Source organism: Simochromis diagramma, unplaced genomic scaffold (genome assembly GCF_900408965.1).
Source record: "Simochromis diagramma unplaced genomic scaffold, fSimDia1.1 OVJJ01000323.1, whole genome shotgun sequence".
Lineage (NCBI taxonomy): Eukaryota > Metazoa > Chordata > Actinopteri > Cichliformes > Cichlidae > Simochromis > Simochromis diagramma.
The window spans coordinates 1000024-1023025 of NW_024386770.1; the positions used below are offsets into that span (position 1 = coordinate 1000024).

General features: G+C 42.7%; 2 protein-coding genes and 1 long non-coding RNA gene across 3 annotated transcripts; all 3 read right to left on the reverse strand.

Moving 5' to 3' along the window:
* Positions 1–2901: 2901 nt before the first annotated feature.
* Positions 2902–3897, reverse strand: LOC120737290 (odorant receptor 131-2-like). The gene has a single exon (XM_040037906.1). It carries the CDS (start codon positions 3852–3854, stop codon positions 2916–2918), a length of 939 nt encoding a protein of 312 aa, XP_039893840.1. The 5' UTR covers positions 3855–3897; the 3' UTR covers positions 2902–2915.
* A 6215-nt stretch (positions 3898–10112) lies between these two features.
* LOC120738038 (odorant receptor 131-2-like) lies at positions 10113–11188 on the reverse strand. The gene is made up of 2 exons (XM_040039061.1): positions 11173–11188; positions 10113–11047 (listed from the first exon to the last, which is right to left on the reverse strand). Exons 1-2 carry the CDS (start codon positions 11186–11188, stop codon positions 10323–10325), a joined length of 741 nt encoding a protein of 246 aa, XP_039894995.1. The 3' UTR covers positions 10113–10322.
* A 4251-nt stretch (positions 11189–15439) lies between these two features.
* LOC120737934 lies at positions 15440–21374 on the reverse strand. Its single transcript, XR_005696876.1, has 3 exons — positions 20628–21374; positions 15977–16511; positions 15440–15486 (listed from the first exon to the last, which is right to left on the reverse strand). It is a non-coding gene; the product is annotated as an uncharacterized LOC120737934 (long non-coding RNA).
* Positions 21375–23002: the final 1628 nt, after the last annotated feature.

Genomic DNA, 23002 nt, shown 5'->3' on the forward strand with positions numbered 1-23002 from the left:
AGACCCATGCACAGCCCAAACGCCAGTTGCAGAATCTCTAACATTAGAATCTAAGAACGTCTCACATATAGGTGTTATTTTGGTACTTTACACGTCACACAGTTTTGATACAAACATTCCTTATATGGTACAAGTACAAGTTCCTCTTTTTCAGCCACACCACTTTTTATTTTTATTTTTCAGAGAGTCTTGTATTTCCCACAAAGTTATTTGTGGCTGTTTACTTGCATGCTGAACAATTTTTCTGTGGCTGAAATTTTAGTTGGTCTACCTAACCATGGTTTGGTTTCAACAGAACCCCTAATTTTCCACTTCTTAATCAGAGTTTGAACACTGCTGATTGGCCTTCTCAATTCCTTTGCTATTTTCTCTTATATCTTTCCTGTTTTATAGAGTTCAACTACCTTTTCCTGCAGACCCTTTGACAAATCTTTTGCTTTTCGCATGACTTAGAACCCCAAAACTATCAGTGAAAGACTGGATGAAAATGCAAGGGTCTATCAGGGGGCCAGAGTCCAGAAAGTCACTTTTTATACACACTCACTATTTACAAGCAAACAGATCACAGGTTAAGATGGTTACCTTTAATAGCCTTTCTAACCCTTTTGTGTGAAGTTGTGCCCAAGTTATCAGGGCCAATCACCAGGGTATGTAAACTTTTGATCGGGATCATTTGGGTAGTTTGTGTTGTGATTATGATTTAAAAGAATGTAAATGACAACAAATGTATTTGGGAGAAGTAGTAGCTCTTCTCTGTGCTCCTCTGTAACTTCTCACCTATCTCTAGGAGACAGCCCAGCTGCCTTTTGGAGAAAACATGTTCCTGCTCTTTGTCGATGTGATCTCCTTCTTTCTGCCACTACCAGAGCTTGTGACCATAGGCGAGGGTAGGCACATCAATGACTAAATTGACTGCTTCGCTTTCATGCACAGCTCTCTCTTCACCACAAAAGACAAAAGAAGGAACAGCACCAACATCGCTTCAGACATGGTCGCACATGCTCCTGTTTTTGCAGGACTTAGCTAGCATTTGTAGTGGCTTTAACATTGTTGGATTTGGACACTTGGTGAATGGACTCCCATTCGATGTGAGAACGTAATCCATCTGTTTGCAGAGGGAAAGTGTGATTTTTTTAAATGAATTTTTTGGGGGTGCATAACATTAGCTGGCACAATGTTAGCTTGGATTTGACCTCTGAATTCAACCTTGTCATGCGATGACTTCAGAAGATCAGGGTTGAGGTAAGGCAGTATAGGATGAGATTTTATCCAGGTGCCAGTCATGCACCCTCTCTTCCTTGTGTTTTCACTTCTTTGATGAAGGAGATTTCTTCTCAGATGATAAAATATAGATATGATTCATATCTTGAATTTGAAGGTGTACACACAAATTCAAATTGGTTTCTAACGGTTCTATGATTTCTCCTCCAGCTTTATATATGAAAATGTGATTAGGCAGAATGTGCATCTCACATCTCTGGAGTACGGGTTGGCCAAGGGGAATGATTAGCTGAGTGGAAAAATATAAGTGACTGTTGAACTGGGAGTGGGGAGTGTAGATATATTTGTATCCTCAGTATCGCTCTGCGTTGGTTGGAAAGAGTGACACAACACATGATGGGAGTGACACCTGATGATGTCCCTCATGAAAATGGCAAGTGTTTAAATCATGCTTGTTAAGCATGATGGTGTTATGGAGGTGAAAACTGTCTATATATAGCAAATGTCTATATTAGGCCCGGTGGTATGATGGAAACACTAATTCTGAAAAAAAAAAAAGGTTAGTCATTGGTCTGAGTCGAAGTCGAGGTATGTGACAGTTTACTTCGGCAATGACTTTAATTTTCCGATCAGCAGCAGGATCAAGAACAAGGAAGAGTTTGGCGAAAAGCTGAAATTTTATATTTGAAAATAATTAACAGTGTACTCCAGTCTGGATCAGTTTAATATGAGCGGTATACATTGTTACGGCCTCTGGCCTCAGGTGGCCCCGCCTTCCTCTATGGAAATCAAAGTGCTCCAGGACTCACGGGGGATTGGCTGGCCCGGACCTATGCCCGCCCCAACTTCATGCAGATCCGAGCGTGTCAGACCACTCACACCATTGGCTGCTGCAGGAGCCTTGAGTACGACATACCAATGACACAGCTGCCCGCAATTACCTGAGAATATAAAAGGCTGAGGATTCTTCATTCGAGGAGGGACTTGTTGATTCGAACAGACTGTGTAGACTGTCCCTCCTGCCTTTGCCATTTGAGCCTTTGTTTTGAGTTGCCTCCCGTGAGATGTTTAGATGAATAGTGTTCTACTGGTGTTAGTAGTGTTACTTGAGTTGTTTGTTATGTTTGTCTAAAATCCCTCTATTGCCTAGTGAGTTGTTTCACTAACGGTTTTCAGTTGTGTTAATAAACCTCATGTTTTTCTTTTTATCTAACCTCCTGGTCTCTGGGCTCATTTATGTTAAATGGCCTGTATTTATATAGCGCTTTTTTTTTTTTTTTACTAGTCCCTAAGGACCCCAAAGCGCTTTACACATCCAGTCATCCACCCATTCACACACACATTCACACACTGGTGATGGCAAGCTACATTGTAGCCACAGCCACCCTGGGGCGCACTGACAGAGGCGAGGCTGCCGGACACTGGCGCCACCGGGCCCTCTGACCACCACCAGTAGGCAACGGGTGAAGTGTCTTGCCCAAGGACACAACGACCGAGACTGTCCAAGCCGGGGCTCGAACCGGCAACCTTCCGATTACAAGGCGAACTCCCAACTCTTGAGCCACGATCGCCCATGTTACATCCGCTGTCGCCTAGCAGAGCCGGGTCGTAACATACATCTTGCAGAAACCCAGCAGATAATCTGAGGCTTACTTTTATTAAACCATTTCAGATTCCAGGTGAAATATTGCAAGTTACTGACTTCGTTTCTGATGACAGCATAGGTGGTACATGAGGACAGGTCTGATGGTCTGATCTCTTAGCCCATAGACTAGAGAACTCAGGCATCTGGGTAAGATAATAAAGCACAAATAAAATACATTCTGAACCCATGAAAATATTGTCATTGTTACAGCTCTTGAAAGGGCAGCGAGCAAAGGGTTATTAATAGTAGAGGAGAGACTCAGGCACAGCTGCATCATATTCAGCAGTAGTGTGTTTCGAGCTTTACGTGCTAAAGCTTTGTTTGCAGAGGCCAACCTGGCAGCTAATATCACACCGATATAAGAAAAAACGACTGCCACACCAGCTGATACAAACACTAAACATGTGAAAGCGGTGTCATATTGATCAGACCTTGTTCCGAGTAACAGAGCTATTTTAGAACAACTGTCTTTCATCTGCAGGTTTTTCAACACTTCAAATGGGAAAAAAAAGACGAGTCGAGTGAGATTATTTAGTGAACTGATAATCCAAATCACAACGATAGCAGCCTCTGTGTTTCTGATGGTGATGATGGCAGGATACCTCAGTGGGTAGCACACAGCTACATATCTCTCCAGAGGCATCACCGAAAGGGTGAGAGGGGAGATCCCAGTGGTGAGATTGGCCAACAAGCTGAGACATACACATACAGGATACGGCAATTTTACTCTAAAAATAGAGAGCAGGAAAAGAACCTGACTCTGTGCCAGCTGCACAGTGTCTGCAAAAAGGAGGTTATACAGAAGAATGTAACGGGGAGTGTCACGAAACACCGGCTTACTCCTCAGTGTGAACAACATGGTCCCATTAAGGAAGAGAAAAATAAAAGATGGAACTGTTGACAGAGTGGAAACAATAATTACCCTCAGTAGGTCCTGATACTGCACTTCAATAGACATGTTAGTGTAAGACTGAGATACATTTGACATTGCAGAAAATTTATGACATGTAAAACATAAATCTGTTGAAGTCAATGTAGCACAGAATCCCAATAATTGCTGTATTCATAAAGGAGAAAAAAACATTAAAATGTCTCACAAAAGCCTGGTGGTTGATAAAAATCCCAGTCCCACAAAAAGATTTTACTGTTCCTTCTACTGGCAGTCATCAGGTCAGGATCTGTGTTTGCCCACTGTTGGCAGAGCTCTTCTACAGAGTTGGTCTGACATTGCATACAATTTATTAGTTCTGTCCTCGCAACCTTACAGTGTCATGTGACACTCAGTTGCAGTGTCACACGACACTGATCACTAATGAGCAATGCAAACATTCTTCTTTGTTTTTGCCCATCCCGTTTGGTTCTTTAGCCATCAGAATTTCTGTCTGAAGGCCAAGGAAGATGCCCAACAGATTTACTTGTGGATCATCACGGCCTTGGTCCATTTGATTGAACTTTGTTATTATTATTTGTTTATTTTATTTTCAGTTCTTACCACCGTTCTTAGTTTTTACCACCAAGCCATACGACACCTCAACCACAACACTTAAACACACACAACACAGCACTCAGAAGCTACCCTGCAGCTTCACAAGTACTCTGTTTAATCTGCTCTGGTCACTTCACTTTATTGTCATTGATATTTATATTTAAAAGTGCAATACTGTAATTTTCTGCTGCTCATTCCTGTGCAATATCCCATCTGCCCTCCCGTCATATTTCTTTTCAAGATTTTCTTATTTAATCACTAGTGTACATATATTTATATTTATAGATACATATATATTTAGTCATCTTTTCTCTTTTACCATGTCTCTCTAATATTTTGCTCGTTACTATTTTTCTATTTTTTTTTTAAAAAAAATTTTTTTTATTTTTTTATATTTTATTATAGTTTCTTCTACTGTATCATGCTGCTGAGCATAATGTCTTGGCCTGATGGTCTTTACAGCATTGCTTCACTTCATTGAGGTTTGTGGCTTTCAGCTACACATACCATCTCAATTAAGTCAGGTTGAGGTCTAGAGCTTGGATGGGTCATAGCAACTTTTTGAATCTTTTCTTTTTCATACATTCTGTTGGATATTTGCTGCTTGCTTGGGATCATTGTTCTGCTACGTGCCCCACTACGGGCTAAGCTTCTGCAGGCAGACAGATGACTGCGTATTTTACATTTCCACTTTAGTATACTGAGAAACTTGTGGTTAACTCAATACCTGGAAGTTGCCAATTTCCTGTGGCTGCAAAACAAGAATCAAATCATCACCACTCCACCAAATGTGGCAGTATCCATTGCAGCTAAAAATCGACATTTTTTTGCCTCTCCACACCCAACATTTGCGGGGCCTAAAATTTAGACCAGCCACACTAATCTCATCAGATTTGTGGTTTTGTTTAAATCAACTACAGAAAATCAGTTTTCATGTCATTTTCAAATACTGCGCAAATATTTTTTGGACCATAGTTAACAACAATTGCATGTATGTGTCAGGATCTGGAGACTCGACTGGAAAATTCCATCAGGCACCTGAGTTCCTTGCTCTCCACCCCTGGGCGGAGCCATCATCCCTGCTGCAGTCCTGCACACCTCAGACTGATTCGGGGCAATCAGGTTGAGGGTTTAAGGCCCCCTCAGACTCTCCTTCACCTCCAGTTCATCAACGACCTCACATTGGTATTGACTCTACGGCTTTTTACGCTCGTGCCACTTTTTCCTTGTTAACTTTGGTTTCATGCGCTTCAGATTCCCTGGACCTTCTTTGCTATCACCCTCAGCTCTCCGTGGATCATCTTCATATTCAGGAAAAATACAAGGACCCTCACCTGCCTGCCCTCCAGCCTCACTCACCACCTTGGACACAGTGGAACTCAGGTCTGCCAGCCTCTCCACTACTCCCCTGGACTATCGCTGCCTCTCCCTCAAAGCGAGGTTCACGCTGGTCACCAACGCAACCGCTCCATTCCTGTCGCAACCTGCTAGACCCCCGTTCACCCCCACTGTCACACGGTTACATCATTAGCGACACCCTGCCACATATTCACTTGTTGACTAAATAATAAACACTGCAAAACGTTGAGCCGTCTCTGTTGTGGTTATCTGCAATCGAGTCCGATCTAGCTATCGGCCCGTGGCCACTGTGACATGTCAGCATGTCATTAAGAAAAGACCCGAAAGACTGTACTTTCGACTATCAGTTTTTATATCTGGTAAATATATACTTTTTAAATGTGTGTTTTTATTGAAAGCAGTTTGTCACTCTGTGTTTTGAAAATTGATATAGTGGGAAAACTATTATAGACATTATTACAAATCAAGAACAACCTGCCGTAATAGCAATCAGCAGCAAGTAACAGTAAAAGGTGCATAACAACAAGACAACAGATTAATAATTCATTATTCATTAATAATACAACAATACATCTCTCACATAAAACTGCTGTGTGGGAAATTTCAAACAACGGAGCTTCACCGTTTGCCCAGGTTATCTGCAAGTGGAAGACCCACCGAGAAATCTTTCTGGTATAACAAATAGACATCAACTTGAAAAAACAACAGGAGAGTGGAAAATGCCCCCAAACAAAAAGTTTTAATCATAACGATGACAATAAGCAGCCTGAATATTTTACATGTAATCATTAAGGTTGTATTTATGATGAGTATCTTAGTGAACCTCGTGTAAAATTGTCTCAAAACTGGCTCCCACAGTGGCATAAACAAATAGAATTTATACAAAATATTTGACTGGAGACAGGAAGTGGAGTACAAAAATATCAATAGTCTGCAGAGGGTCACAGTGCTGTGGAAGACATCGTCCCTCGTCCCTGTACCAAAGACGCCACGCCCCAGCGGCCCCCGGGATTACAGGCCCGTGGCACTGACCTCCCACATCATGAAGACCCTGGAAAGGCTCATCCTGGACCAGCTGTGACCCATAGTAAGACCACATCTGGATCCCCTTCAGTTCACTTATCAGCCTCGTCTCGGAACTGAGGACGCCATCATCTACCTGCTCAATTGTGTCTACACCCATCTGGACCAGCCGGCGAGCACTGTGAGGGTCCTGTTTGTTGACTTTTCTAGTGCTTTCAACACCATCAGGCCGACCCTCCTGGGTGATAAGTTAGCAGCGATGCAGGTGGATGCTTCTCTGGTGTCCTGGATTGTTGATTACCTGACAGGAAGACCACAATATGTACGTCTCCCACAGTGTGTGTCTGACAAGGTGATCAGCAACACAGGGGCACCACAGGGGACTGTCCTCTCCCCCTTCCTCTTCACCCTCTACACCACAGACTTCAGCCACTGCACAGAGACCTCCATCTTCAGAAGTTTTCTGATGACTCCGCGGTGGTTGGATGCATCAGCAGGGATGATGAGACAGAGTACCGGGCTGTGGTCGGGGGGTCAGTGTTGACATTGTGGAGGACTATAAATACCTTGGAGTTCACATTGACAATAAACTGGACTGGGCTAAAAACACCACAGCACTTTACAGGAAGGGCCAGAGTCGTCTCTATTTTTTGAGGCGACTGAGGTCCTTCAACATCTGCCAGAAAATGCTGAGGATTTTCTACGAGTCTGTTGTGGCCAGTGCGATCCTCTATGCTGTTGCATGCTGGGGGAGCAGGCTGAGGGTCGCAGATGCCAACAGACTTAATAAACTAATCCATAATGCCAGTAATGTTGTGGGGATGGAGCTGGACTCCCTCAAGGTGGTGTCGGAGAGGCGGATAAGATAAGATGAGATAAGATAAAACTTTATTAATCCCTCGGGTGGGTTCCTCTGGGAAATTCGGTTTCCAAAAGCACAGCACCGACAGAAGTTACAGTTACAGAATATTATATATATATGTACACACACACACACACACACACACACACACACACACACACATATAAATACAGAGACAAATATAAATAAAATATACGAAGGGGATAAATAGAATAAATAGGAATAAAAATAAAAATACAAGTGAATTGCACATTTCAAGTATGGAGTCTATTGCACTGTTGACTATTTACAAAAGTATTGTGGTGAAGTATTGTGAGGTGAAGAGGCACTACGGCTTAGTTGTCCCCCCTCCTTTGTCCTCCTGTCTCCCCTCCCTCTCCCCTCCAGAGAGGAGTTAAACAGTCTGATGGCGTGTGGGACAAAGGAGTTTTTAAGTCTGTTAGTTCTTGTCTTGGGGAGAAGCAACCTGTCACTGAACAGACTCTTCTGGTTGTTAATGGCCGTGTGCAGAGGATGCCCAGCATTGTCCATAATGTCCATCAGTTTCTTTAGTGTCCTTTTCTCTGGATGTTGTCCAAGATAAAGACAATGTTGGATAACACCTCCCACCCACTCCATGACACGCTGGTCAGTCACAGGAGCTCGTTCAGTGAGAGACTGAGATTACCCATGATGCACCACTGAACGACACAGGAAATCTTTCCTGCCTGTGCAACTCATCCACTTAACACACTGTATACTGCAACAGCTACACCCTTTTTGGACATGTTCTTCCCTTTTCAACTATTTACTAATAAGTGACTTTATGGATATACAGTGGGGCAAAAAAGTATTTAGTCAGCCACCGATTGTGCAAGTTCCCCCACCTAAAATGATGACAGAGGTCAGTAATTTGCACCAGAGGTACACTTCAACTGTGAGAGACAGAATGTGAAAAAAAATCCATGAATCCACATGGTAGGATTTGTAAAGAATTTATTCGTAAATCAGGGTGGAAAATAAGTATTTGGTCAATAACAAAAATACAACTCAATACTTTGTAACATAACCTTTGTTGGCAATAACAGAGGTCAAACGTTTACTATAGGTCTTTACCAGGTTTGCACACACAGTAGCTGGTATTTTGGCCCATTCCTCCATGCAGATCTTCTCGAGAGCAGTGATGTTTTGGGGCTGTCGCTGAGCAACACGGACTTTCAACTCCCGCCACAGATTTTCTATGGGGTTGAGGTCTGGAGACTGGCTAGGCCACTCCAGGACTTTCAAATGCTTCTTACGGAGCCACTCCTTTGTTGCCCGGGCGGTGTGTTTTGGATCATTGTCATGTTGGAAGACCCAGCCTCGTTTCATCTTCAAAGTTCTCACTGATGGAAGGAGGTTTTGGCTCAAAATCTCACGATACATGGCCCCCATTCATTCTGTCCTTAACACGGATCAGTCGTCCTGTCCCCTTGGCAGAAAAACAGCCCCATAGCATGATGTTTCCACCCCCATGCTTCACAGTAGGTATGGTGTTCTTGGGATGCAACTCAGTATTCTTCTTCCTCCAAACACGACGAGTTGAGTTTATACCAAAAAGTTCTACTTTGGTTTCATCTGACCACATGACATTCTCCCAATCCTCTGCTGTATCATCCATGTGCTCTCTGGCAAACTTCAGACGGGCCTGGACATGCACTGGCTTCAGCAGCGGAACACGTCTGGCACTGCGGGATTTGATTCCCTGCCGTTGTAGTGTGTTACTGATGGTGACCTTTGTTACTTTGGTCCCAGCTCTCTGCAGGTCATTCACCAGGTCCCCCCGTGTGGTTCTGGGATCTTTGCTCACCGTTCTCATGATCATTTTGACCCCACGGGATGAGATCTTGCGTGGAGCCCCAGATCGAGGGAGATTATCAGTGGTCTTGTATGTCTTCCATTTTCTGATGATTGCTCCCACAGTTGATTTTTTCACACCAAGCTGCTTGCCTATTGTAGATTCACTCTTCCCAGTCTGGTGCAGGTCTACAATACTTTTCCTGGTGTCCTTCGAAAGCTCTTTGGTCTTGGCCATGGCGGAGTTTGGAGTCTGACTGTTTGAGGCTGTGGACAGGTGTCTTTTATACAGATGATGAGTTCAAACAGGTGCCATTCATACAGGTAACGAGTGGGGGACAGAAAAGCTTCTTACAGAAGACGTTACAGGTCTGTGAGAGCCAGAGATTTTCCTTGTTTGAGGTGACCAAATACTTATTTTCCACCCTGATTTACGAATAAATTCTTTACAAATCCTACCATGTGGATTCATGGATTTTTTTTTCACATTCTGTCTCTCACAGTTGAAGTGTACCTCTGGTGCAAATTACTGACCTCTGTCATCATTTTAAGTGGGGGAACTTGCACAATCGGTGGCTGACTAAATACTTTTTTGCCCCACTGTATATATGGTGCTATTCTTAGTTGTGTATTGTCTGTCTTTTTTTACTGTCTTTTTACTGTTTGTTTATAATGGAGCACTGTAACGATAAATAATTTCCCCTAGGGATCAATAAAGTATTCTGATTCTGATTCGGTAAGCGCCTCAAGCAGACTTGGAAAATGTGGTAAAAAATGGCTACAGCTATCTATGCTTCGTTGAACAATAATACCTATCGTTCATTTGTTGTTTGAAAAAATGAAAACTGTTGCTTTAAATCACGAGACTCAAATATGCAGACCAACAAAGGCCTCCATGCAAACTAAACATGTCATCCCTTGTCTTCTACCACTGGGCATTTCAATTGACAGCACAGATGATATATGAGGACAGGTCTGATAGTCTGATCTCTTAGTCCATAAATGAGAGAAGTCAGACACCTGGGTACGATAATAAAAAACAGATAAAAAGCATTTTGAATGCGAACAAGTACTATCCTTGTAACAATCATTAAAAGAGGCACGAGTAATGGGTTGTAAATAGTTGAGGAGAGGCTGAGGAACAGCTGCATCAGATTCAAGAGCAGTGTGTTACGAGCTTTAAAGGCCAAGGCTTTGTCTGTGGAGGCTGACCTGGCTGCTACAATCACACCAATGTAAGAGAAAATGACTGCCACACCAGCAGCCACAACCACAATACAAGTGAAAGCTTTGTCAAAATGATCAGACTTTGTCCCGAGCAGAATAGCGATGTCACCACAAAAGCCTTTCACCTCTAAATCACCCAGCTCTTCAAATAGTGATAAAAACAACAGAGTACGAATAATAATGTTTAAAAAACTGATGGCCCAAATCACAGTGATAGCTGTCCCTGTGTTTCTGATGGTGATGATGGTTGCATGTCTCAGTGGGTAGCACACAGCAACATATCTCTCAAGAGGCATCACAACCAGCGTGAGAGGAGATATCACAGCTGTGAGATGAGTGAAGCCCACAAGAAAAGCACATACAGGATATGCAGAACCAGCTCTGCAGTGCTCAAACCAAATTCTTTTGCCTGTTTATGTATAGCAGACAAAACCTTGTTGCTCCTAACTTTAGCAGGCATCAAATGCACAGTTTGAAAGAGTCCACGAGGAAAAACAGAAACAGTTTCTGAACAGACAGACTCTGGGCTTGTACTCTTCAACCCATGCATGGTTATGGAAGCTGGAGTCTTAACACAGGCAGCCTCAGCATATACTGGCTGGGGGGCTGCACCATCCACAGGTACAGCAACATCAACAATACTCTCCAGTAGGGATGGGTACCGGTGTCCGGTTCTGACATAAACGGTAGTAACCAGACCGAAAAGCAGCGCACATTTCGGTGCTTTATTTCGGTGCTTTTTTTTCCTGAGCTGTGATACACTTCTAGCCAATCATTTTACGTTTCCGAGGATAGTAGGCGGGTCCAGGTACGTACGTTCTTTCAGAGCAGAGCTACAGATTAAAAATGCCCAAGGCGAAGCGGTCAAAGTCTGGCTGTACTTCACAGCAAAAGATGCAAACTCAGCAGCCTGCAACAAGTTTTAAGCTGATACTGTGATACTGTCAAAGGAGGTAACACCTCGAATCCGATGAAACACCTGGCGACGCATAGCGTTTTTTTTTTTTAAAAGCCGAGAAATGCGCCGTATGATAGCTTGCTGCGAGACCTCACACCGGGCACATCTACTGCGGGTGGGTTGCCTGTTATCAGACCCGGAGTTAGCAACATCCCCCAAAAACACGAAGAGGAGAGTCCTGGCCCCTAGCCCTGCCAGTGTAGCAGAAATGATGAGGATGATGATGCAGCAGCAGCCGTTCTTCTCTGCGTGAGTAGCTTAATGTTGTTCGTGTGTAATTTACGTTAAGTAGGCTAACCACGTTATTACATTAATGCAGGTAAGGTGAACTAGCAAACATCATCATAGCTACATGCGGCTGTCCTCTTGTTTGATGGCAGATACTCCCTTCACCCTGGCCAAAAAGGCTAAAATGACCAAAGAAAAAGTGGAAACAGTTAAACATGAGAGGTTTTTGGACAAAGTTTGTGTTTTTTCCATTGTTTAAGCACTGCTTCCAGCCAAGAGTGATACCATATATGCCCTATAGCTGCAGAAAAGGCTAACATTGTTATCTTTTTACAAAAAAACAGCTGAACATGAGAGGTTTTTGGACCAATTTTGTGTTCTCCATTCTTTAAGCACCGGTTTGAGCACCGTTTAAGCACCGGCACCGTTTCAAAAGTACCGATTTGGCACCGGTATCGGATAAAACCTAAACGATACCCATCCCTACTCTCCAGTGGTGTGAGCTGAACAACGTTAATAGGATCTGACTGGGAAATTAAACAGTTCATGGGAACAGGATGCTAGCAGGCTCGGACCCAGGAGCTACATAGTCCACAGATGTAAAAACATGAAAGTCACTTCGAAAATCAGAAGTGATAATTTCGCTAGCTTGTTGGTCAGCTTCACACACACCAAAATCATAGACATCTGTATAGTGCTGAGAAACATTTAGGTCACAGAAAACACTGGGTTCAGCGACAATATCCTGACCCACGCTGTCTAGCTCGGAAATGCAATGTTTCTGAATATTCCCTGTTTGACATGGAAACAAAACTGTCCTAGAAGGAAAGCATAGTATCTGCCGGGAAATACTAACTGGCTCAGTGTTAACTGGCTCAAGCAAAACGCTAGGTGTATACTAGTGATGGGTCCAACACTGACACACCAACGCATGTATCAAGCTTCTGGACCAGGCAGTCCTGAATTTTATAATAAAGGACTGTCAACCAGTAGACTTAATGCAAAAACATTGAATAAACTTATTTTTCTGAATAGAAATTTATAAACTCTGAGTCAATTACATTTAAATGGGTAATATTATATTCACAATACTTTCATTTTAATTTTCACTTAATGTCATTCACAATATTGGATGGATATCTGGGGCCTGGATCTCCTCCATACCTGCTTCATGCCCTGGTGGACGGGGCTGTGGCTCCCCACACTCCCTAGCAGATCGTTACATGGAGAAACCTTTGGAATACAAGCATGCTGATCCACACAGGTATGCACACAGGTGTACACACGGGTATTCACAGACGCGGACTACAGCTTTCTTGGCTGCTGCCTCAAAGCACATTGTGCGCTGTCTATCTTGCGTGCTGCACAATATCGTTTAATATTTAGTATCTACTGATATCTACTGCTAGCTAGTTTATTGTGATGGTGCTGTTTTTATTATGTTGCTCTTTTTTTGTTTGCTTTCTCTTCTGTGTTTTTTTCTCCATACAGGTGATCCAGGTGTTTTGTTTGTTTTTCTTTCTTCTCCCCTTTCTCACCGTCTCTTCTCCCCTTTGGTTTTCTTTCTCTCCCTCTCTTTCTTTCATTCTCTCTCCCTGTCCTATCCCCCAGTCATGTCTGTCCCGTTTGTAGCAACCGAAAATAAAATAAATTCATAATTATAATAAAGGTCAATCAAATGGGCCAATATGGCAAGGCCATGATGATCCACTTGGTAAAATAAATCCGCTTGGCATCTTTCTTGGCCTTAAGACAACAATTCTGATGGCTATAGATCCAAACGGGACACAAAAAAGAAACCAAAAAACAGTAAGTAAGTTGGCTGCAATGATATTTAAGGTCCAGCAGGTGTCAGTATGGAGCAAAACAGCAAAACTGTGTCGACAAAGTATCGGTACAGTTTGGGGAATGTGCTGAAACGCTTCACGAGGCCTCATCTACCCATCACTAGTGTATACTTTGCTAGATTAGAGACACAGGACTCACTTTGGGTTTCTCCAGGAATGGAAACTGAGAAGTCGAATGAAGTGCTGTGCTAATGAACTGGACATTCAGTGTTTGATTAATTTAGGGCAGAATGTAATCCACTGAGGGAACACAGAGAAAGGCACACAGGTTCAGGGAAGAGACATTGACAACGTGACACTGAACGGAGGGAGACATGGACATAAATACAAAGAGGGTTAACGAGGGAAGTGGGAGCACACGGGGAACACAGGTGACACTGATAACCATAACGAGACACGGCAGACACACTAATGGGAGACTATCAAAGTAAAACAGGAAGCACACAGAGGCAGACCAGGGGGAGAGAGAGAGCACGGGGAGAGCACAGACATAACGTGCTGGGGAAAACATGGAATAAAACACAAGGAGGGGAAACGAGGACTCACAGATACACAGAGGGGCACACAGGGGGTAAAGTTGTGAGGGGAGATCAAGTAAGCAACATCTTAACAGAACAACCTAGGAACCATGGCATAAATAAAGAACAAAATACAAAAACACACGAAAACTGAGAATGCTGGGTCAACATGACCCAGGATCATGACATCAACTACAGTTGCTTTGTCTTTTGAGCAGCAAAAGGAGTTGTTGCTCTTATAAATGGAAAGAGACAAGCTGAGCATTGAAAAAGAATGTCTGAGCCATTCTTTAGAAAAGGAAAAAATGGAACTAGAGCAGTATCGGCTAGACCTGATCAAGGCAGGCAAGTTATCAGGTGGTGTTGAGGCTGAAGAGTCTTCTCCACAAGGACGTAAAACTTTTGATATTGTGCATAATTTGTGTTTGGTGCCTAAATTTTAATGAAAGAGAACCAGATGCCTTTTTCTCACTTTTTGAACGTGTTGCCAAATTGAGAGGATGGCCAGAAGCTGACCGTGTAATTATGTGTCAGGGGTTGACATTTGTTCAAACACAATAAGGGAGAAAATGACACACTGTAGACCAAGTCAGAGAGTTTAAAAACGTGTACACGGGTGAGCGTCTCTGAGAACACGCACATGCGGGTGAATGCTCTGAGAAGACAAAACACCACGAGCACAGGCTTCTGGCTTTATTTATAAGGCAAAAATGGGTTACATAGTACTTCCTCTTTTTAACTGTCAGAGGAGAGGTCAGGCATTACCTCAGCTTATCTAACTTTGCACACATATACTGAAAATAACAACATAGAAGTATATCATGCTTATCTGACATCACATACTGAGGTGAGAAATACAAAGTATATCATGACTTGTCAAAACATCTTAAACACTTAAGTAAGGAATGCATTATGTTCTCTTTAACAATAAGCGTTGCCCGTGTGAAACTATATGAACACACATACAATATAAGGCATACTTGGTTAGAATATAAGGCTTACTTGATTATATTGTATTATAGAGATTTTGGTTATAATGAATAATGTAGAAAATCTCTAACATTTCCCTCCTGTTGTTAATATATTTCACAGGTTTACATCAATGCATAGTCACTTGTTAAATCACATTTTCAACTTGCATGTCATTCAGTGAAGTATCTAAACAGCATTTGGTGAAATACTTAAATAGCAGCTCTGTGAAGACTATAATAGGGATTCTCCACTCTGTCTTCCATATTTAGCATATCATACTGGCGATGGGCATCTTCCATATTTCTCTGGATCAGGACATAATTTCCTAAAGTACGGTTAAACATACTCATCACCATGCTTCTCAGACAAGGAATAATGCAAGCAACAAAAATGCAAAACAAAAGCATCATAGTACATAGGGCCAACAGGCCTTTAATCAGCAAAGATTTCCAGGAGCCGCTCAGCAACCAGTCCCACCAGCTTTGCTCATCAGTCTCGTAGTCCTGTTGCTGAGCGTCTCTCAGTTGTTTCAGAACATTCAAAGCATTTGTCATGTTTAATGAGTGTATGTTGTCAGGTATGTAGGTGCAACATGTCTTGTTGAACAATACACAGAGACCTCCTTTCTCTGCAAGAACAATGTCCAAAGCTACTCGGTGTTGCATGACAGTGATGCGGATTGCATCAATTTCTTCATTCTGTGATTTGTCAATGCGGGCAGAAGCATTCAAAAATAGTCCAAAGCGATAATCTAACGTTTCTATACGTAGTGCATGTTTTCCTACTCCTGTCCAAGGAAACAGAGCGTGTACTACCTTCTGGCTCTTGGTCCAGAGCTTGAAGTCATCTGGTACATCAGAACCAAAGAATGTCACAAGCGCCCAAGCACAACAGCTTTAGGGCTGGGGCTGGTGTTGATTCTGGGATCATCAGGTTGTTTTCCTCAGTCATCTTGTTGAGATTTTATTCAGGCGTCCCTGGTGTTATTATTGGTTCTGCTCTTCGGTGGGATAGGTCAGTCTTTATTATGTGTTTGTTCTTCAGGATGACCTGGTACCCCTAAAACTTCCCGTGAGTAGACCACCGGCAAAGTAAAGAGGCGGGATATACCCAATCAGCCCTTCCTCCACCAATGGAACACCTGGAAGCTAGGGGAACCGGCGTCTTATTGTGGTGCAAACACTTTCTTCACGTGACTTTGATGTATCCACGAAAGTCGTTCGGCTATCTTACAAGCTGTGGGTGTAGTAAGTAACACCTGGAAGGGACCTTCCCACCTGGGAGCACTCCAGTTTTTCCGCTGGAGGACTTTAATCAGAATCCAATCACCGGGGTTCAACCTGCAAGAGACTGGAGAGAGATCACTCGGCAGTTGATTGCTTAGTCTCACTTCCTTATGCTGATCTTTCAAAATTTTTTGTGTAGGATTGTTTATTAAGTATATGAATCATCCCACCTCTTGACACGTGAGTTTTTGAATGTGTCACTAAAGTGGGGTTTTATGCAAAAATTTTGGAAGAACTGGTTTGCCATTTCACATCATGAGATTATTTTTTAATTCTGCTCCATCTTTCAACCAAGATTTTTGTTCACTTAGTGATGCTGTCTTTTGTGCATCTTCTAGTATTTCTAATGGTATTAAATCTATGGTTTCTGTTGTTAAAACATCAATGTGTTTTTCTGCAGCTGCTTTGGCTGCTTTATCAGCAAAGTTATTTCCTCTAGTTATTTCTGTGTCATCCTTTTGATGAGCTGCACATTTGCATAGTGCTAATTCTTTTGGCAACGTTATTACTTCTAATAGCTTTTTTAGAAGGGTTGCATGTTGAACTGGGTTGCCTGAGGACGTTGTCATTCCTCTGTTATGCCATATCTTTGCGAAATGGTGAACTGCTGAATAGACATATTGACTGTCTGTATGTATGTTGACACTTTGACCTTTGTACAGTGTACATGCTCTAATGACTGCGGTCAATTCTGCGCTCTGTGCAGAATTTGAGGAACTGAGAGCTTTCGCTTCTACCACTGTATCAACAGTTGTGACCGCGTAACCCACACAATTTCTACCGTAGATGTCTTTTGACGCTGAGCCGTCCACAAAAACATTACTGAAACTGGGGTTTGGAGAACTATGTATATCAGTGCGAGGTTTTGTGTCTTCCTCTAATTTTTTAATACAGCAATGTTGTTCTCCATCTACAGGGGTCGGCAAAAGTGTGCTTGGGTTCAGCTGGGAACACTTCTCTATTGTGATGTGTGATTGCGAAAGTAAAATCCCCACATAAGAAAGTTGTCTGGCATGTGTGAGGAAAGAGAGATTTGCTTGGAGCAAAATAGAGGTCACAGCGTGTGGGACTTTGATGATCAATTTATGTCCCAAAACAATGTCTGCACATTTTTTAACTGCCTCTGCTGCTGCTGCGCATGCCTGAACACAGGTAGGTAATCCAGCAGCTACAGAGTCAAGTTTGCATGAGTAGAAAGCTAATGGACGTTGTTTTTCTCCAAAAGCTTGAGTTAAGACTGCTTTCATGTACCCTCCTGCACCATCAACATGGAGAACAAAAGGTTTTTCATAGTCTGGTAATGCTAAGACGGTACATGTCTGCAATGCTATTTTTAAATCAGTAAAAGCTTTTTCTGCTTCTGGGGTCCATTGGATTTTGTCTTTTAATGCTAGGTCTTTACCATAAATGAGGTTCTGTAGTGGCTGAGCCAAGAGTGCGTACTCTGGAATCCAGCATCTACAGAAATTGCACAGACCTAAATAACTCATCATTTGTTGCTTGGTAATTGGCTTAGGAGCGTTTTGTACAGCTACTTTTCTGCTGTTTAACAGCTGCCTGCCTTTTCCTGTCAGTTTGTGGCCAAGGTATGTTACTTCCTTGCTCCACAACTGTAGTTTGTGCTGTGACACTTTATGGCCTTGCTCTGCCAGATGTTGCAAAACTGTCAGTGTGTTTTCTTTGCATTCATCTTGTGTATGGCCTGTAATCAATATATCATCTACATACAGCAAGAATTGCCCTGGAGCAGGGAGGGAACAAGATGACATTGATTTTCTCAAAGCCTCTGCATAGAGAGTGGGGCTATTTTGGAATCCCTGAGGCAACCTTGTATAAGTATACTTTTGGTTGTCAAAGGTGAATCCGAATAGCTTCTGTGAGTCAGGGTGCAGAGGTACGGAAAAGAAAGCATTGGACAAGTCTATTACAGAGAACCACTGTTCTTTTGGAGTTACTTGATTTAAAATTGTGTGTGGGTTTGCAACCACTGGAGGTATTTGCTCTGTTACCTCGTTTATTGCTCTTAGATCATGAACTAGTCGATATTTTCCTGTATTAGCCCTTTTTACTGGAAAAATTGGTGTATTACACGTTGCTTCATTAGTTTTCACGAGAATACCTGCTTTTTGCATATCTGCTATGACTGGTCCAATTCCTTCTCTCGCCTCTGCACTCAAGGGATATTGTGGTTTTACAGGCCTATATGTGGTTGTAGTTTTCACCACTACTGGATCTGCTTCTTTTATTAGGCCTACATCTGTGGGTCCTTGAGACCATAATGTTTGTGGTAACTTTCCTAGTTCAGGATGTGTTTCAACTGTTAACACTTGTCATTCGTCTTGCTCTGTTGTGGCTAAATGTGTAGCCGGTGTGGCTGTCACCGGCCAACACAGCGCGAGTCTCATGCACCCTGTTCTACGGCCTTTTTGCCAGCCCTCACACTCTGTTTTGTCATATCTGTCCATTTCTACAGATCTTAGCACTTTACCTAACTCCTGCCAGGGCGTTTGGTCATTGCGTGCAACAGATACATGAGGGTTCATCATTTTGTTTATGCGCTGCACTGCATCTGTCTGTAGCACTGAGCACACTGCATTGCCACTCTGTGTTACATACAGATGTTGTAGGACTAGTTTTTGCGGTCCTAGTCTGTGCACTTATTGATCATAAATTTTGTCTGGGCCTGGGACATGTTTATACCACAAGGTGTTGTGATATTTTGCTGGGTCCTGCCTGTGTGAGTGCTCAGGTAGGTACACATTAGCTTTGGCCTCTAAAGGTTCAAGCTGTGGCAGGTCCAAGGTCCAGTAATAATTTGGCTCACCTAAACCTTCACAAACAAAAATGTCTTCAGTTTGGCTCTGACTTTCAGAGAGTAGGAGTCTGGCTTGCATGCCACTTTCTTCAGGAATTACTCCTATTTTTAATTTTGTTAAAGCATCTCTTCCTAACAAATTTAGTGGACATGATGGGTCATAGATGCACTGATTTTTGCAGCCACGACCACTTTCTCTATGTGACATAAAGAGGGGAACAGTTAGATGTTGCAATGTCACATGTCCTGAGGCTGATTTCACAATTAAAGTGTCTTTTGAAAAAGTTACATTTGGGACTTCTACAGTTAAAACAGTTTTACAAGCTCCTGTGTCTCAAAGGAATTTTTTAACGGCACACCTTTCACATATACTACAACTGTTGGTTTGGCTTCTGACCCTAGCGGCAGTTGTTCTATATTGTAAACTTCCGCTTCATCTGTTTCACTTCCTTCCTCTCGTGCTAGTCATTCATTACGTCGCCTACGTCTGTTATCCTTACTTTCCTGCTCCTGAATTACACTTCTGCAATCTCGAGCAAAATGCCCGTTTCTTCCACAATTATAGTGTTTAATATCTCTCGTCCCTTCTTTGTCCTACTTTTTGCTTTTTTCTTCTGACTTTTTCCCTCATACAGCTCCTTTTGCAAAGCGGCTTTTAAAGCATTTATTGAATCAGGGGTGCATTTGCCTTGCCAAGCTGGACAATATATTTTATGTGGATTTCTCCACCTTTTTACACTGACTATTCCTGCATTTGAACAGTTTTTTTCTAACCATTCTTCATCTGCTGTTAATTTTACTTTAGTTTTAGAGTTACCCATTTTAAACTAATTACGTCAGAACTGTGACACTGTCTCTGGTATGCCAAAAGTGGGCGGGTTATCAATAACAGGCTTCTACTCACTGGCTACTCGAGTGAGCGGTTATTGATTTTACGTGATGACGCACAACCTAATCGATCCCACTTTAACCAGTACGTGAGTGTACACAGGAAAACAACTGTGAGAGAAGTGGTTCGACCGCGTATTGGGTCGTAAATGACAACTCACTCCTCTTTGTTAACACAAACAGAGCGCGTTTTTATAATTTTTATTGAGATTTTCCGTATTTTTCGTTGTGCAACCTTCTAACTGTTCCGTTGCAGCCACTCCTCGAGTGACCGGAACTCGTTCCGTTCAGCTGCTACCTCCGAGCAACCGGAACTTTTAATAGCGATTTCTAGAATCTCGCTCTTGCCTGTTGTCTCCTAGTCCCTCTTGGACACTGAGATCTGTCGGCGCTCACCAGGTTTACACACTATTTTAGAGGAAAATCTCAATATCAACGTAATTTAGCGCTTGATGGAATGCAGTGTTTCATATTCACCTTGTGGCGCTGCGTTTTGGATCCGGCTCATCTGGTCCTGGCGCCGTGGGGCCTGTATAAGACGCTGACCGGAGATCGAATGGTCCCGGTTTTTCTCCTTTACTGTGCACAGGTTTTTTCCAGCGCAGGCAACACGACGTCAGGATCGATGAAGACCGTCTGTAGAAAACTAGACGTTAAAAATAACAGTTAGTTCTCCGGCTACGAAGGACCAATTAAATGTCAGGGGTTGACATTTGTTCAAACACAATAAGGGAGAAAATGACACACTGTAGACCAAGTCAGAGAGTTTAAAAACGTGTACACGGGTGAGCGTCTCTGAGAACACGCACATGCGGGTGAATGCTCTGAGAAGACAAAACACCACGAGCACAGGCTTCTGGCTTTATTTATAAGGCAAAAATGGGTTACATAGTACTTCCTCTTTTTAACTGTCAGAGGAGAGGTCAGGCATTACCTCAGCTTATCTAACTTTGCACACATATACTGAAAATAACAACATAGAAGTATATCATGCTTATCTGACATCACATACTGAGGTGAGAAATACAAAGTATATCATGACTTGTCAAAACATCTTAAACACTTAAGTAAGGAATGCATTATGTTCTCTTTAACAATAAGCGTTGCCCGTGTGAAACTATATGAACACACATACAATATAAGGCATACTTGGTTAGAATATAAGGCTTACTTGATTATATTGTATTATAGAGATTTTGGTTATATTGAATAATGTAGAAAATCTCTAACATTATGTTACAGTCTGTTTTGACTGGAAAGGCCCAGGAAGCTTATTCAGCACTCAGTGCAATTGATTGTCAGGGTTTTGCTACTGTTAAAGATGCAGTTCTGAAAGCATATGAGTTGGTACCAGAAGCTTACCGTCAATGTTTCAGATCATGGAGAAAGCCTGGTAAGCAGTCGCATGTAGAGTTCGCGAGGGAATTAACTAAACACTTCAACAGATGGTGTTCTGCCTTGGGATTGACTGCTTTCCAGGATCTGTGTGAATTAATGGTATTGCAGCAGATTAAAGATTCTGTTCCTCATGAGGTTGCCACTTATATTGCTGAAAAGGGAAGTGACAATAGTTTCTGATGCTGCTAAACTGGCAGATGAATATGTCTTAGCACATAAAGGGCATTTTGGTAGGAACAGTTTTTCACTTGGTGCTCCTGTTAAAGCTTTTGGTCAAGCTAAGTTTATGTCATCGGTTCCTGCGAAGGCCAATTGTGGTGTGATGTCCAGTAGTTATGGTCACGCTTGCAACTATTGCCATGCCAATGGACACTGGAAAACACAATGTCCCTTGTTGGCGCGCACAGGTAAACAGGTTAAGCCTGCGGCTCTTACCATTCCTGCGCGGGAAATTTCAGTAGTCTCTCAGGAAACCCTAGTTTTGACTAAATCTAAATCAGAGAGATATTCAGGGTTTGAGGATTTTGTGTCCGATGGGACACCGATGGGTTCATAAAGTTCCTGTAAAGATTTTGCGTGACACAGGAGTGAAGGATTCTTTTATCTTAGCTTCCGTGTTGCCATCTTCAAAGGACACGGATACTGGTGAGTGTGTGCTTGTTCAAGGCATGGGTTTAACCACTATCTGTGCCCCATTGCATAAAGTCAGGCTGTCATGCAGTTTTGTGGATGATGATATCAGCAATGGTGATCGTCCTGCTTTGCTACTTAAGGATGTACATGTGATTTTGGGAAATGATTTGGCTGGAAATCGAGTCTGGGCTGACAGTTCTTTACCTGTTAAATCTAGAGTTCTGAATGAGTCCCCTGAGTGTGAACAGGGATTTTTTTACTTTGCAGCTTGTGCTGTTACAAGGGCTGCAGCTAAAAGCGATGCCATGTCTGAAATCTCTAGATTATTACATAGTGCCTGTTCAGAGGCAGGGGAGAGGCAGACCGCCCCGACTCCGCAGCAGCAGGGAGGCCCCACACTCCAGACCACAGTCGGACGGCCAACTCCTCCTAATCCATTTATTTCAACAAAGTAACTGTATTCTGAATACCACCTTTTTAAACGGTAACTGTAACGGAATACAGTTACTCATATTTTGTATTTTAAATACGTAACGGCGGTACATGTATTCCGTTACTCCCCAACACTGTCCACAGAGGATGCCATCGCCCACGTCCTACACACCACTCTCAGCCACGTGGACAAGAAACAGGGTAACTATGTGCGAATGCTGTTTGTTGATTACAGTTCAGTGTTTAACACAATAGTGCCCTGCAGACTGTTCACAAAGCTGAGGGAACTGGGACTTAACAGCCGTCTGTGTGAGTGGGTGTTGGACTTCCTCACTGGCAGAACTCAGGTGGTGAGGGTGGGCAGGTGCTTCTCCAACAGCATCACCATC